This window comes from Triticum dicoccoides, chromosome 2B (genome assembly GCF_002162155.2).
Source record: "Triticum dicoccoides isolate Atlit2015 ecotype Zavitan chromosome 2B, WEW_v2.0, whole genome shotgun sequence".
In the NCBI taxonomy this organism is placed as follows: domain Eukaryota; kingdom Viridiplantae; phylum Streptophyta; class Magnoliopsida; order Poales; family Poaceae; genus Triticum; species Triticum dicoccoides.
In genome coordinates, this window is record NC_041383.1 from 111281226 (window position 1) to 111298181 (window position 16956).

At 48.7% G+C, this 16956-nt stretch overlaps 1 protein-coding gene across 1 annotated transcript; it reads right to left on the reverse strand.

Moving 5' to 3' along the window:
- Positions 1-8947: 8947 nt before the first annotated feature.
- LOC119362433 (peroxidase 2-like) lies at positions 8948-10499 on the reverse strand. Its single transcript, XM_037627650.1, has 4 exons — positions 10219-10499; positions 9934-10125; positions 9662-9827; positions 8948-9537 (listed from the first exon to the last, which is right to left on the reverse strand). The coding sequence occupies exons 1-4, from the start codon at positions 10420-10422 to the stop codon at positions 9149-9151; spliced, it is 951 nt and encodes a 316-aa protein (XP_037483547.1). The 5' UTR covers positions 10423-10499; the 3' UTR covers positions 8948-9148.
- Positions 10500-16956: the final 6457 nt, after the last annotated feature.

Consider the following 16956-nt stretch of genomic DNA (forward strand, 5'->3'; position numbering starts at 1 on the left):
GATAGTCTCCCCAACACTCAACTCTCTATCATAGGATTTGGATCTGGTGGAAAGAGGGTTTGAGTGGAAAGCAACTTGGGGAAGGCTAGAGATCAAAATTCATATGGTAGGAATGGAATATCTTGGCCTCAACACATGAGTAGGTGGTTCTCTCTCAGAAATGGTAAGTTGGAAGTGTAGTTCGTTTTGATGGCTCTCTCCATGAATGAAGAGGAGGTGGAGGGGTATATATAGCCTCCACACAAAATCTAACCGTTACACACAATTTACCAAACTCGGTTGGATCAAATCGTTAAACTCGGCCGGACAGATTTAGTAAACCTAGTGACCATTAGTGATTTTCGGTGGGACTGACATGCATCTCGGTGAGGCCGATTCAGTTAGGGTTAGGGCATAACGTAATCTCGGTGAGACCGATTACACAAACTCGGTGAGACTGATTTGGTAATAAGCTTTCCAGAGAGTTGGTCAGGTAAACTCGGTGGGACCGATTTGCTCATTTCGGTGAGACCGAAATGTTACAAAAAGGAAATAGAGAGTTTACATTGCAATCTCGGTGGGACCGATTTCTCACTTCGGTTAGACCGAAACGTTACGAAGGGAAACAGAGAGATTGCAACCCCATCTCGGTGAGACCGAGATCCCTATCGGTAAGACCGATTTGCTTAGGGTTTGTGGCAGTGGCTATGTCTTTTGGAATCGGTGGCGCCGGATAGAAAGAATCGGTATGTATGATTTTGGCTTTAGGTTTAGGTCATTTGTGGATGTGGGAAAGTAGTTGAGGGTTTTGGAGCATATCACTAAGCACATGAAGCAAGAGGCTCATTAAGCAACACCTCATCCCTTCTTGATAGTATTGGCTTTTCCTATAGACTCAATGTGATCTTGAATCACTAAAATGTAAAATGAAGAGTCTTGAGCTTTTGAGCTTGAGCCAATCCTTTGTCCTTAGTATTTTGAGGGATCCACTTTCATCATCCATGCCATGCCATTCATTGAGCTTTCCTGAAATAATAGTCTTGGAATAGCATTAGCTCAATGAGCTATATGTTGTTATGAATTACCAAAACCACCTAGGGATAGTTGCACTTTCAATCTCCCCCTTTTTGGTAATTGATGACAACGTATAGATCAAAGCTTCGACAAATGATAATAAAATTTAAATAACATCGTCGCTTTGAGAAGTATGTGATAAGAAAGAGCTCCCCCTAAATTTGTGCATAGTTTTAGATTTGCTTTGGACTGCAAATGCACAATGAATTAGGATCATGGGTTACTCTTCCATGCCACATACATCTTGGTGGAGAGCTCAAAATAATAAACAATGAACACATGTACTCATCACCAAGCATAGTGAGTGATCACATAAGATAGATAGGATAATATCAAGCATGCATAAGTGTAGCTTATGATCAAACACATGATCGTCAATGTCTCACAAGCATAGTATCTCAACCAAAATCAAACAAAGATTGAAAAACCACCAAATAAAGCAAGAGAGAACAAAAGCAACTCTCTCTCTCTCCCTCTCGAAGCCTATGATCTATACATTTTTCTCCCCCTTTGGGAACAAGTTACCAAAAAGTTCATAGAAAATGCATAGTGCTAGATCGACTCTCAGGCTTGATCTTTTGGTGGTGGTGTAGAGATGGCTCCTTGGATGAAGGCTTCAGTTGAAGTGGATGGAGCTGGAGGAGTTGGGGCTGGAGCTGGTGCAGCAAGCTCTTCCTCTTCCATCATGGAAGGTTGACCAACAATTTTGGCCATGGTCTTCTTGACCCTTTCCTTCCTCTTCTTTCCTTCAGCAGCTGGCTCTTTGGGATCAGGCCTTTTAGGCAGTTGAGTTGATGCTCTGGCCTTGGGCATAGGTTGCCTTCTTGCAGGCCTTTTAATCTTCATGCCTGGCTTTATATCCTTTGCTGAGCCATATTCCTTCTTGAGCACCACTTTCTTGGAAGTAGCCTCATCTTCCTCAGCTTTGTAATCTTCATCCTCTGAATCTGAAGTTCTTTTCCTCCTTTGCCTAGTTGAAGCCTTAGGCAAATTGCTAGGAGTACTTCTGCTCCCTTCATCTGAAGTTGAGGGACTAGTGCCCTCACTCAAGTCCATCAGCTCTTCTAACATGTTCTGGCTGTCACTTTGATCAGACATACTGCAAAAGCTGACTGCTGACCCTGTGAAGAGTTATAGATGAGATAGAAAAGATGAGCATCACAAAATGCAGAGGTTTTTGCAAAAGAATGACTCAAAAGTTCAGTCTTAGTTTTCCACAGAAAGCATTTCAGATCCATCGATTTTCAAACTCGGTGATACCGAAGCAGTTTTGGAACCTAAACTGATGATCTCGGTTGGACCGAGTTTCAGTTTGGTGGTACCGAGACTGCTAGGGTTTCACAGAATCCTCAAATCGGTTGCACTGATTAGTAATTCTCGGTAAAACCGAGAGTCACTAGTGCAATGGCATAAGCCAAATCGGTGAGACCGAGTTTTTCAACTCGGTGGGTCCGAGATGGTTTCGGCAGAAACCTAACCCTAAAAATTTGAATCACATCTAATCTATGAACTACTTTGGCTGGATAGAAGAGTTTCAATCATGGCAAGAATTAATATGAAAACAATGTGCCAGGAATCAGACGTGGATAGCACAAAGATTAAGTCCATACCCTAACTTGGCGGTGGACTTGTTACGGCGGCAACGGCGGGGACGAAATCCATTGACGGCGGCGGAGACCAGCGACAGGAGGCTGCTGGCGACGAGGAGACGATCCGGAGACCACGATGGCAGAGCGAGCTGTTGCGGGCGCGAAGGGTTTCGGAGAAATTTCCAAAATTTTGCCCGTGGCTATATATATAGCTCGACCCTGTCGATGTGACCGAGTGGAACAACTCGGTGGCACCGAGATGCATAACTGTGTTCAGTTACAGCAAATCGGTGAGACCGAAAAGTTCAAATCGGTTGCACCAAGATTGAAAACTCAAATCAACTTGATGATCTTGGTAGGACCGAAATGGAAGGATCGGTCAGACCGAGAATCACTAAGAGGTTTTGGAAGTTTAAGTCTATGACGAATCGGGGACTCCGAGTGCTCCTCACACAGAGTGGTTCGAATCTGACTTGATCAAATTTTGTGATGTAGCATGAATAGAGTTTGAGACGAGAAAAGCATAGATAGCTAAAGAAGGTTCTTAGGCATTCTTGTCCATCCACTTGGCACAAAGAAAAGAATCCAAACAAACAAAACAACAAGTGAATGTCCTTGAATGAGTAAAATATGCACCAACATGCTCACACAATAAGATGGCAATTGAAATATGTGGCAAAGCATGCACAACCAATTTTAGCAGCTATCAAGGAATTGGCGATGACTAGGTCATCTATATATGAGTATATTGACTTAGGAGTCAAATGAGAACATTTGATCATAGGTCATACTCATCGTTTAAGCTCAAGTGGGGTTACCACTTTTACATAATGCATTAATGTGTTCACACCATTAGAGTTGCTTTGACTCAATTCTTAGAGTTAAGCTCCCCCTAGATGTGAGATCCCCCCTTAGAGGGATGAACTAACCTTGGGTTTTGTCGATGATGACTTCATGTAGGTGTTGAAGATGTAGATGCTCAATGTTGATGTAGATCATTTGGAGCAATCCTTTGGAGTGAGTTGCACTTTCAACTTGCCTACATGGGTTAGTCCCACAAGGAACAAACAAGAATATCCATAGACATAGAGTGATGCACACACAAGATGATGTCCATGAAAACATTAGGTTACCTTGTCCCTTGCCTTACCAACATGAGGGTTTGTGACTCCTTGAACTAGTGCAAGATGTGAAAGTTGATTGCACTTGTTCTTGCCAAAATGATATGAGTGAAGAATGTTGGCGGAGTCACCCTCAAGAACTCTCTAGTTCTTCTTCTTCGGGATCCACATCATCTTGATGGGAATCCTTGGAGTTGTAGTTGTACTTGATGAAGTAGAACTTGACGAAGTCTTGGGGACCCAACTGAACGAGGCTTTAGGTTATTCTTCAAATGCATCAATCTCTTCTTGAAGCTTGTCCTTGCCTTTGTTCTTGTGGTCTTGTGGTGGAAGATCATCTTGAGCTTGTGTCCCCTTGAAGGAAGTAGGATCATACTTCTCTTATTGAGGAACAAACTTTGTCTTGGGGTATTGATCTTCTTCCCACTCAACTCCAGTGGCGTTGAACTTTCGTTCAAAACCAACACCTTGATTCTTCCGGTGCCTTCCTTGCTTGCCTACAATTTCCTCGAATTGCTTACTCCCGGCAAGGCTCTTGTAAACACCTTTCTCTATAATTCCCTTCAATAAACTATTTTATTGCTCAAGTGTAACTTGGCTAAGAGAATCATTAGTGGAATCAAGAGAACTACTAGAAGCAACAACATTGGATTTGACATTATTATTGTTACTACTAGAGGAAGTATCTTTCTTGTACTTGTTACTAGACTTGACTTGAGGCATGTAAGTAGATAAGAGTAAACGCTTGACAATGTAAGAAGAACTTTTCTTGCGGAGATCATCATTGATTGCCTTTAAGAACTCATGCTCTTGCTCAAGATTGAGCTTTTCAAAGCGTAACTTCTCATGAGCCCTTAAAAGTTCTCGATGATCTTCGAAGATAGTTTCATGAGCCAACTTAAGAGTGTTTAGTTCTTTAGTTAGAAGCTCAATTTTCTCCTTATCATTGTCATTCATTTGATTAGCATGATTAATTGACGTTTCATCATAGTATTCATCATTAGAGTTGTCAACAAGTAAATCATCATCCACAAGCAAGTCATCTTCATCACTATTAAAATCAACATACTCGGGATGTGTTACCTTTGGACCTTTGGCCATGAAGCATCTTCCAACACCTTCATTTGGTGAGTCAAATATGTCGTAGGAGTTGGTTGACACAAGTGCTAGACCGGCAACACCTTCATCTTGAGTATATTCGGAGTCGGAGTGATAGCTTCTCTCGGAGTGATTGTCGGAGTCGGAGCCGGAAACCTATTCACCAACATGAGCTTGATGTCTTCGTTTTGTGTAGCTCCTTGATGACTTGTCCTTTCTTTCCAAATCCTTACTTCTCCGTGAGGGTCTTCGTTCATAATGATCATCTCTACTCCTCCTCTCTCTTGGTGGTGATTCTTCTCTTTTGCTCCTTCTTGTTGGAGAATCTTCTCTTCTTTTGTAGGGTGCCATACACTCATTGGAGTAGTGTCCGGGTCTCCCACAATTGTAGCAATTGCGCTCTCGACTAGAAGATCTCTTGTCATTGTAAGACCTTGATTTGGAGCTTCTTTCTTTGCTTCTACTTTTGTAGAATTTGTTGAAGTTCTTCACCATTAAGCTCAATTCTTCATTGAAGGTTGGTTTATCACTTGATGATGTGGGGGCTTCACTTGAGGCTTTGTAAGCACCACTTGACTTGTTGTGAAGTTCCTCCTTATCCTTGAGTGACATCTCATGAGCAACAATCCTTCCAATGACTTCCGTTGGCTTGAGATCTTTGTAGTTTGGCATCATTTGGATCAATGTGCACACGGTATCACACTTTCCATCCAATGCTCTTAGGATTTTCTTGATGATGAATTTGTTGGTCATCTCTTCACTCCCTAAGCCGGCAATCTCATTTGTGATAAGAGCAAGCCTAGAGTACATTTCAGTGACACCTTCACCATCCTTCATTTTGAACTTGTCAAGCTGACTTTGGAGCACATCCAACTTGGATTCCTTGACGGACTGGGTACCTTCATGCATATCAATCAAAGTATCCCAAATTTCTTTGCATTCTCAAGACGGCTGATTTTGTTGAATTCTTCGGGGCACAATCCGTTGAAGATGATGTCACATGCTTGAGCATTGTACTGCAGCATCTTCAATTCTTCCGCATTAGCTTCACGGTTCGGTTCTCTTCCATTGAAGAATTCACCTTGCAAGACAATACAAATAATTGCCCAAACGGCGGGGTTATGTCCAAGAATATGCATTTTCATCTTATGTTTCCAACTAGCAAAATTAGGACCATCAAAGTAAGGACCTCTACGGTGATAATTTCCCTCGCTAGACGCCATACTCTCCTAGGTTGTGAAACCAAGGCTATGACCACCAAAAGCTATGGAAATCAAAGCAAATGGAGACCAATGCTCTGATACCACTTGTAGGACCTTGAAGTATGTCTAGAGGGGGGGGGGGTGATTAGACAACTTGACCAATAAAAACTTAACCTTTTCCCAATTTTAGAGTTTGGCAGATTTTAGCTATTTTAGGACAAGTCAAGAAATCATCACACAATTCAAGCAAGCATGCAAAGAGTGTATAGGCAACGGAAATTAAAGCATGCAACTTGTAAGAAAGTAAAGGGAAGGTTTTGGAGGATTCAAACGCAATTCGAGACACGGATGTTTTTGGCGTGGTTCCGATAGGTGGTGCTATCGTACATCCACGTTGATGGAGACTTCAACCCACGAAGGGTAACGGTTGCGCGAGTCCACAGAGGGCTCCACCCACGAAGGGTCCACGAAGAAGCAACCTTGTCTATTCCACCATGGCCGTCGCCCACGAAGGACTTGCCTCACTAGCGGTAGATCTTCACGAAGTAGGCGATCTCCTTGCCCTTACAAACTCCTTGGTTCAACTCCACAATCTTGTCGGAGGCTCCCAAGTGACACCTAGCCAATCTAGGAGACACCACTCTTCAAGAAGTAACAAATGGTGCGTTGATGGTCTCCCCAACACTCAACTCTCTCTCATAGGATTTGGATCTGGTGGAGAGAGGGTTTGAGTGGAAAGCAACCTGGGGAAGGCTAGAGATCAAGATTCATATGGTAGGAATGGAATATCTTGGCCTCAACACATGAGTAGGTGGTTCTCTCTCAGAAATGGTAAGTTGGAAGTGTAGTTCGTTTTGATGGCTCTCTCCATGAATGAAGAGGAGGTGGAGGGGTATATATAGCCTCCACACAAAATCTAACCGTTACACACAATTTACCAAACTCGGTTGGATCAAATCGTTAAACTCGGCCGGACCGATTTAGTAAACCTAGTGACCATTAGTGATTTTCGGTGGGACTGACATGCATCTCGGTGAGGCCGATTCGGTTAGGGTTAGGGCATAACGTAATCTCGGTGAGACCGATTACACAAACTCGGTGAGACTGATTTGGTAATAAGCTTTCCAGAGAGTTGGTCAGGTAAACTCTGTGGGACCGATTTGTTCTTTTCGGTGAGACCGGAATGTTACAAAAAGGAAACAGAGAGTTTACATTGCAGTCTCGGTGGGACCGATCGCTCACTTTGGTTAGACCGAAACGTTACGAAGGGAAACAGAGAGATTGCAACCCCATCTCGGTGAGACCGAGATCCCTATCGGTAAGACCGATTTGCTTAGGGTTTGTGGCAGTGGCTATGACTTTTGGAATCGGTGGCGCCGGATAGAAAGAATCGGTGTGACCGATTTTGGCTTTAGGTTTAGGTCATTTGTGGATGTGGGAAAGTAGTTGAGGGTTTTGGAGCATATCACTAAGCACATGAAGCAAGAGGCTCATTAAGCAACACCTCATCCCTTCTTGATAGTATTGGCTTTTCCTATAGACTCAATGTGATCTTGGATCACTAAAATGTAAAATGAAGAGTCTTGAGCTTTTGAGCTTGAGCCAATTCTTTGTCCTTAGTATTTTGAGGGATCAACTTTCATCATCCATGCCATGCCATTCATTGAGCTTTCCTGAAATAATAGTCTTGGAATAGCATTAGCTCAATGAGCTATATGTTGTTATGAATTACCAAAACCACCTAGGGATAGTTGCACTTTCACCATTCTTGCACCTCGGGTGGCAGTGGTGTAGCCCTCCTCTTCTCTGGCACTTTCACACCTTGTTGTTGCCTCCTTCACCACCACACCCCGCCTTTCCCTCCTAAGTGCACCTCTCTTTTACCACCACACCCCCACCTTTCCCTCCTAAGTGCACCTCTCTTGCACCACCACGCCCCACCTTAATTTCCCTCCATGACCCATCTCCTCCTTCATGGGTCCTCCCTCTCCCCGCGGAGGCCTCCTAATCTGTTCTTCATTGCTAGTACGTTAGGCTCCCCCATGTCCTGACAAGCAGATGTGCCAGCGTCCCTGGATCCAGATAGGACTTGCCGCCTCCAGCGCCTCCTCCCTGAATCTCGGCCGGCATACACGTGACCTAGGCATGGATAAATATTCACATGGACCTATAGACCGCCGGGGTTGTACACATTTACTTCAAAACCCTCGAAGGGATTAATGAGATTGATGGCGATCTATAAATATATAATGCGATTTTTTTTATATTTTGATGGAAATGGTGTTTTTATTGTTACATTGGAATAGAGTGCAATGTGCTGCAATTTACACTTATGTTTTAAGCAATTTGCACTATGTGATTTTGTGCCAAAAGAACTCATAAAGATTTGGGCTCACGAGCCAATTTACACTTGCTTGACTCATGATGTCTTACCAATTACAGGCCATATAGTGTCGCCCATTAGTAGAGACGATCCTCATTTATAATGGGCAGTAAACTTGATCATTGGTCGGCCCGGGCCAGGTTTTTGGCCCAGCTTGCAAAAGCCTGACCTTCAAACTCCAAGCCCAAGCATGGCCTGAAGCCTGAAAATAAATCCTTGTCCAGGCCCAAGACTGGCCTGCACATAGGCCCGAAGCACGAAAGCCTGGCCTGAACGACAGTTTTTATCCTCCATATGCAAGCCCAGCCCAAAATCACAGAAAAGAGAAGCCCGAACCCAGCCCGATCTAGCATCCGGGCTGTAAAATGATGCCCAAGACCAGCCTGAATGCCAAGCCTGACCCGGCCTGGGTTTTTCGGGCTGGGCTGTCCACGCCAGGTCTAGTGGGCAGTCCGTCCGTGATGACATTTGCACGGATATCAGGGCCGTCGAGTGAAGGTTATCATCTCGCAGTATGACATACTGAGATAAACGAAAGGAATCCTCCATGCCTTTGCACGAGAATTCGTTACACATGAGGACACACGCACGCATGCACCGATACAATTTTCACCCACCCTACACACGTACTCCGTAGGTGCTGGTACTGGTCTCCAAGACCTTATTTAGTTCATGCGCAGCAGAAGAGCGCCAGCGCGGAGATCAGGAGTTGACCTTGGAGCAGACGAGCCTGATCTGCCCCTGCGTCCCCGTCTTGGGCGCGATGTTCCCCATGTTTATCATGGCCGTCGTGAAGGCGCTGTTGAACGTCGCGGCGCTGGACGAGAAGCTCCTGACCGTGTTGTCGGCGCCGCCTCCGTTGAACAGCACCTGGTCCGAGTGCAGCAGCCCCTTTTGGGACATGAGGTTGGTGTAGTAGGCGTTGTCGAACCCGTTGGGGGTGCCATTGTCCAGCGGCGCTAGGCTGTTATCGCCGCCGGACCGGGGGCAGTTGGCTCTGAGAGATGTTGCGAAGGTAGTGTCGATGTTGGTCTCGTTGTAGATCCTGTCCCTGAAGAACCGGCACTGCGATTGCCCGATCGTGTGGGCGCCTGCAGATAGATCGAGAGCACAGAACAAGGTCACGGCATATTTCTCGTAGATCCTGTCAGAATAGCTCTTGCTAGTCTTTGTCGTAAAGTCTGAGATGAGAGAAAGCATATTAGCAGTGTGTACCTGAGAGCGCGACCATGTCTGTCATGCTGAGCTGCTTGTTGCCGAACAAGGTGGTGAGGTTTTGGAGGTCGAAGGTAGGAGGTGGCAGGTCATTTTCCGCGTTGGTCTTGCTTGCAGTGGTGGAGTCCCTCCTCCCGAGAAGAACAGTCCACGTCGGTCCTCCCAGCTGCTTGGTATGCCCAGAATTAGTTCCAAACCACAGTTTAAGAAAGTAGTAGTACTAGCAATAGCATGTGGAAGACATGCATGAGAGCTGTAATTGCCAAGCTTACCGCGACGACGGAGTCACGGGCGGCGACGGCGAGGATGTCGGCGCAGGAGACGGTCTGCTTGCACACGGCCTCCACCTGGGTCTTGATGTTGTCGATGACGTTCATGCCTCGAATGGAATTGTTGTTCGGGGCTGCCCCCTGCTCGCCGATGAAGCTCCCCGTGTCCGCCAATAGAACGGACCCGTCACATCCCTGGAAACAAATTCAGAAACACTATCATTTGACAGTTTTTTTTTACAGCGTGACTGTCTAATACTCGCAACTGAGTAAGGTTATGGGACTTGCATCGACGAAGCAGTCGTGGAAGTGCAGCCGCACCAGCGACGCCCCCATGCGGGCCTCGTTTTGCACGGCGGCCGTCACGCCGGCCTTGATGGTGGCCAGCGCGTTGGGGCAAGACATGTCGTAGAACGTCGACGACAGCTGCGCCGACGCCGCCGAGGCCATTGCCACGAGCACCACTAAGCCAAGGCAAGAGGCAGAGGCCATCGCTACTACTCTAGCGACTAGCTAGTGTAATATACCACAATGTTAAGTGGTGCCTCTGCCTCACACTTTTCTTTGGTTTGGCCGTGGCTTGCAAGAGAACAATACCAGCCCTGGACATATATATAGCCGGCAGAGGTTGTGGAGCCACGGGCGCCCGTGGCTAAAACCTCCAAAATTTGTGCCTAACTCGTCCATAGAGACAATACTAGCGGATGTAAGACAATAAGTTTTGGGGAACCAGCACAACCCTCTAGGGGTGGCTTATCTCATTATATATAATGGTTGTGTTACAATATGTACAATATACGTACATAGGTACAGAAACTATACATAGTCTAACACCCTCCCTCAATCTTAGCCACTTTCTAAAGAACTGAGAAGGGTAAGATTGCGCCTACAAGCCTCAAACTGTGGCAGCGGTAAAGGCTTAGTGAAGATGTCTGCAAGTTGATCCTTAGATGAGATAAACTTGATCTGGAGTTGCTTCTGTGATACACGTTCCCGTACAAAGTGATAGTCAACTTCAATGTGTTTCATTCGGGCATGAAATACTGGATTTGCAGAAAGGTATGTAGCACCGATGTTATCACACCAAAGAATAGGAGGCTGTGGTTGAGACAAACCCAACTCCTGAAGCAAAGACTGCACCCAAATAATCTCTGCAGTAGCATTAGCCACAGCCTTGTACTCAGCTTCAGTACTGCTACGTGACACAGTAGCCTGTTTTCGAACACTCCAGGCGATCAAATTAGAGCCAAAGAATACTGCATAACCCCCCGTGGATCGCCTGTCATCTGGGCTACCAGCCCAATCTGCATCAGAGAAGGCCGAAAGGACCCGAGAGGAAGTCGGCCGAATATGCATACCAAATGTCAGGGTGAACTGAACATAACGAATAATGCGTTTAACAGCAGCCCAATGAGTATCTCTGGGAGCCTGAAGATACTGACAAACCCTGTTAACAGCATAAGAGATATCTGGTCTCGTGATCGTCAAGTACTGAAGTCCACCAACAATGCTCCTGTACTCTGTGGCATCCGCAGGAGACAAAAGCTCACCATCAACAGCTGTTATCTTGTCGGTAGACGACATGGGTGTGGTGGTCGGTTTGCACTTCAGCATGCCAGCTCTTTGTAACAACTCCAAGGAGTACTTCTTCTGCGTAAGGACAAGACCAGTAGCACGAGAAGTGACTTCAACTCCAAGAAAGTAGTGAAGCTTCCCAAGATCTTTGACCGCAAAATCAGCACCAAGAGAGCAGACAAGAGCATCAGCAGCATACTGAGAAGAGCTGACAAGGATAATATCATCGACATATACCAAAAGATACATAGTGACTTCTGGCTTCTGTAGAAGAAATAATGAAGTGTCAGCAGTAGACGGCACAAACTCATGAGCACGAAGGGCAGAGGCAAGGCGGGCATGCCAGGCACGAGGAGCTTGCTTCAAACCATATAGTGCTTTGGAAAGACGACAGATATAGTCAGGACGATCAGGATCAGAGAAACCAGGCGGCTGTTTCATATAAACCTCTTCCTCCAAAAATCCATGTAGGAAAGCATTCTGCACATCAAGTTGACGAAGTGACCAACCACGAGAAATAGCAATGGAGAGAAGAAGCCGAATAGTGGTAGGCTTGACGACAGGACCGAAGGTGTCCTCATAGTCAAGACCATGACGCTGCCGAAAACCGCGAGCAACAAGTCGCGCTTTGTAACGCTCAATAGATCCATCCGAATGCTTCTTCACTTTGAATACCCATTTTGAGTCAATAACATTTACCCGTGGTGGTGGAGGAACGAGAGTCCATGTCTTGTTACGAAGAAGAGCATGAAACTCCTGCTCCATAGCCTCTCGCCAATGTGGAATGCGCAGGGCAGCCTGATATGAGCGAGGCTCAGAAGATGGATCCGCAACAGCAGCAGCCAAACAAGCAGCCAACCAAGCAATCGTACCATCCTTACGTTCCTTAGGTTTGAAAATGCCACTGCGACTGCGTGTATGTGGTCGGGACACAGGAACCACCGAGGTCGACGGAGCAGCCTGCAACGGGCTGGAGGACGGCGACGTTGACGAGTCAGCCGGTGACGAGGAGCCAGTCACGGTAGCCTCGGACTCGGTCGGCGAAGAAGGCCGACCCACCGGCCAAACCGGCAGAGCAAACGAAGCAGCTGGCGACTCCGGCATCACAGACCGGGCCGATGGCGAGCTCGGCATAGTGGGCCGTGGCGCGGCCGGTGTCGCGGGCCGATCCGCTGATGAAGGCGACGTGAGGACCCGAGCCGCGGGCGAAGACGGCGTGACGGGCCGAGCTGCAGGCGAAGACGGCGTGACGGGCCGAGCCGCGTGCGACTCGGCGGCCGCTGGCGAAACGGACCGAGCAGTGGAGATGCTCGGCGCGACGGGCTCGTCGGGTGACCATGCATGGGCACGCGAATCGATGCCATGCAACATAGGGCGATCGACGTGCCCACCAGAAGACGACGATGATGATGGTGAATCCTCCAACAGCTCCAAATGAGCTCCACGTCCGGTTCCTGCACCATGGTTAGGTAACAGCAAAGGAGAGTATGCAACATCATCAAATTGGTCAGAAGCAACAGAGGATGAATGCAGGGATGGTGGTTCGACAGTGGACACAGGAAGGTTGGCAAAGGGAAAAACATGCTCATCAAACACGACGTCCCGAGATATATAGACACGATTAGTGGGAACATGAAGACATTTGTAACCTTTATGAAGAGAGCTATAGCCAAGAAAAACACACTTCTTAGAACGAAACTCAAGCTTGCGCTTGTTATATGGACGAAGATGCGGCCAGCAAGCACACCCAAATACCTTGAGAAAGGTATAATCAGGTTGTTCATTAAGGAGAACCTCAATGGGAGTCTTCATGTCTAAAACACGAGTAGGAGTACGGTTGATGAGAAAGCATGCAGTGGTGAAAGCATCACTCCAAAACCGAAACGGAACAGATGCATGGGCCAAAAGAGTAAGACCAGCTTCAACAATATGACGATGCTTACGTTCGACTGAACCATTCTGCTGATGTGTATGTGGACATGCTAAACGGTGAGCTATCCCAAGCGACTGAAAGAAAGAGTTGAGGTTGCGATACTCGCCCCCCCCCAGTCCGACTGGACATGAACAATTTTGTGCTTGAGAAGACGTTCAACATGTTTTTGAAACTGAACAAAAATATCAAACACATCAGATTTGCGTTTAATAAGGTAAAGCCAGGTAAAGCGACTATAAGCATCAACGAAACTGATATAGTAATTATGACCACTGACAGAAGTCTGAGCAGGACCCCATACATCTGAAAACACAAGTTCTAAAGGATGTTTCACCTCACGACTGGACTCCGAGAAAGGAAGTTGATGACTCTTCCCCTGCTGACAAGCATCACACACTGCTACATCTTTATTACTAGACAAACTAGGAAGCTCATGACGACGCAAAATATGACGGACAATAGGTGTGGCCGGGTGACCAAGACGAGCATGCCACTGTGACGGAGAGACCCGAACTCCACTGAAAACACGAGCGACACCAGGATGCTCCAGACGGTAGAGGCCCTGGCACAACCGCCCACTAAGAAGAATGTCCCTCGTGCCCCGATCCTTAATAAAAAGATCAAAAGGGTGGAATTCACAAAGCACATTATTATCACGTGTGAGTTTAGGAACTGAAAGAAGATTACGGGTCACAGATGGAACTCGAAGAACATTGCGAAGCTGAAGACTCCTATTGGCATGTCTAGTGAGAAGAGATGCTTGACCAATATGAGAGATGTGCATACCTGCTCCATTGGCGGTGTGGATCTTGTCGGAGCCATGATAGGGTTCACGAGTGTGAAGCTTCCCCATCTCGCTGGTCAGATGCTCTGTCGCCCCAGAGTCCATGTACCAGTGTGGATCAATGGAGTAGGACTGAGTGTGTCCCTGTTGCTTCTGCGGCGCGGGACGATCAGCCATGGCGATCTGACGGGCATTGTTGCGTGTATCTTTGCCGTCATTGCCAAGACCAAGGAAGCTTCGCTGGAAGCGCTTATGACACTTGGAGGCCCAGTGCCCATCGCGGCCACAAAGCTGACACACACGTGGACCGCCAGCCCCCGGTAAGGTCGCAGTAGGTGGGGGGGCCGAGGCGGGCGACGGTGGCAGCCCCAAGGGAGACCGGGGTGATGAAGAAGAGCGGCCACCCTTGGTGGCGGCGTTGGCCGAGAGGGAGCCAGTGCCCCTGGTGCGGCGAGTCTCGACCCGTTGCTCAGTGAGAAGGAGCCGAGAGAAAACCTCGTGTGCCAGCATGGGTGTCGAGTTGCCCCGCTCGTTGATGATCTCGACTAAGGCATCATACTCCTCATCAAGACCATTGACAATAAACGAGTTGAACTCGGAGTCGGTGAGGGGCTGTCCAATGGAGGCCAATGTGTCGGCGAGGCCCTTGACCTTGTTGTAGAACTCAGTGGCAGTGGAGTCAAGCTTCTGACACTCTCCAAGCTGACGACGAAGTGCAGAGACACGAGCCTGGGACTGCGCTGCAAAGGTGCGCTCAAGGATGGTCCAGGCCTCATGAGACGTCTTTGCGAAGACAACAAGGCCGGCAACTGCCGGCGAGAGCGACCCCTGGATGGAGGAGAGGTTCGCCTGGTCCTGCCCCGTCCAGACGCGATGGGCCGGATTGTACACCGGACCGTGCACGCTGTCTACCAGCGCGGGTGGGCAGGGAAGCGATCCGTCGACGTAGCCTAGCAGGTAGTGACTCCCCAAGAGCGGGAGAACCTGCGCACGCCAGAAGATGTAGTTGTCGGCGGAGAGCTTGATGGTGATGAGATGACCGAAGTGAAACGGCGGCGGCGAAGACGATCCCATCGAGGAGGCTGCCTGGGGTGTAAACACCATGGAGGCAGCCGGAGGCATCGAAGCCGATGCGGGAGGAGGCGGGACCGCAGCCAGGGCGGGCGCCGCAAAGCTCGCGGCCGGTGCGGACGCTGCAAGGCCCGCGGTCGGGGCGGACGACGCCAACCCCGCCAGCGGGGCAGTGTGATCCGCTTGCGGCAGGAGCGGCGGTACGACGCCTGCGGAGTCCGCAGCGGAAGGCGGCGGCGCGGTGTGGACCACGAGGTCATGCCCAAGCGAGGGCGCCGGCGGCGTGGAGAAGACGGAGCCGATGCTCCTTGTCCCGATCGGAGCCGGAACAGAGACGGCATCGAGCGGGAGGTTGAGCAGAGCCGCAAGAGAGGCCGGGAGGAAGCCCGCAGCAGTGGAACCGGTGGTGGCGGCGCTCGACATGGCGGCGGCGCGATCGGTGGCGCGGCGGCGGCGGTGAAGGCGGCGGCGGCTGCGGCGGCGGTGCGGGTATTAGGGTTTAGAAGCGGAAGCGATCGTAACCTAGCGTGATACCATGTAAGACAATAAGTTTTGGGGAACCAGCACAACCCTCTAGGGGTGGCTTATCTCATTATATATAATGGTTGTGTTACAATATGTACAATATACGTACATAGGTACAGAAACTATACATAGTCTAACAGCGGACATGTTGGCAATCATTGCCCTGGAGAAAGGATACCCCACAAACGAATACTATTCGAACGCTTAGCATGGAACGTTCTCACATCGATTTGATTACTAGTTTGGTACAGCGTATTCGACATAAACAAATTTATTCGGCCAACAGCGACGATCAGCATTATTGGCGCAAGAAATTTTGCTGCATATTCGCTCAGTGTAAGCCTGTATGATTGCATATGGTCAGTTCGATCGGGCCTTATCATAGTATATCTTACACGAAAACATGCACACACGTGTGGCCGTTTAATCCATGGGTCAGGTGTCACCTCATCCTCATTTTCTAAATCAACAACTGTTCAGTAGAGCTAGTTAGCCAAGATGATAACACGAGCCGCCCCCTTCTCCCATTAATTCGGACGTAAGTATAGTACATGGGTTGTCTACTTTGCTGATCGTCGACCCATCGTGGCTCCAGCTATTCGATGGCTGTCCTGACCTCTCTCCCCTCTCCCTCCCCTCACGCCGGCCATGGCCGCCGATCGACGGCGACATGCGCTGATGCAGTCACGCCGGAGACGATGGTTGTGGGGCGCGTTCGTGTACCGCTTGGTGCGTCCCATGTACCGCAGCGGACCGCGGACCCAGGGCTCCTCGGGCCTGCGCCCGACACGCGTGCCATGGCGGGACCGGGAGGTGGGGCGAACCCGGGCCAGGTGGGGTCGACAGCTACAGGGTGCGCGGCTAGGGTTGTGGAGGGGATAAATCCCACGACGCCGCCTCCACACCCACCTCAGTCCATTCCGGATCTCGATCTACTCCTTCTCCACTTCTGGGAGGCGCCTAGGGTTTCGGTACCTAGGGTTTCCCCGTCGTTTGGCTGGTGGGAGGGGAAGGCGGGGGGCGACCGCAGATCCTTCGCCCAGGTCGCCGCATCTCCACCAAGATCCATGGCGGATCGGGGCGCGGAGAATCGCGGACACCGGCTCGATGGCTTCGGAGCGGGCCGGGCCGGACACGG

Coding starts and splice junctions, on each gene's coding strand:
- LOC119362433 (XM_037627650.1), bottom strand. CDS start 10,422: ATGGCCTCTGCCTCTTGCCTTGGCTTAGTGGTGCTCGTGGCAATGGCC. Junction 10,126..10,218: donor TCCACGACTGCTTCGTCGAT/GCAAGTCCCATA, acceptor ATTTGTTTCCAG/GGATGTGACGGGTCCGTTCT. Junction 9,538..9,661: donor AGACATGGTCGCGCTCTCAG/GTACACACTGCT, acceptor ATCTATCTGCAG/GCGCCCACACGATCGGGCAA.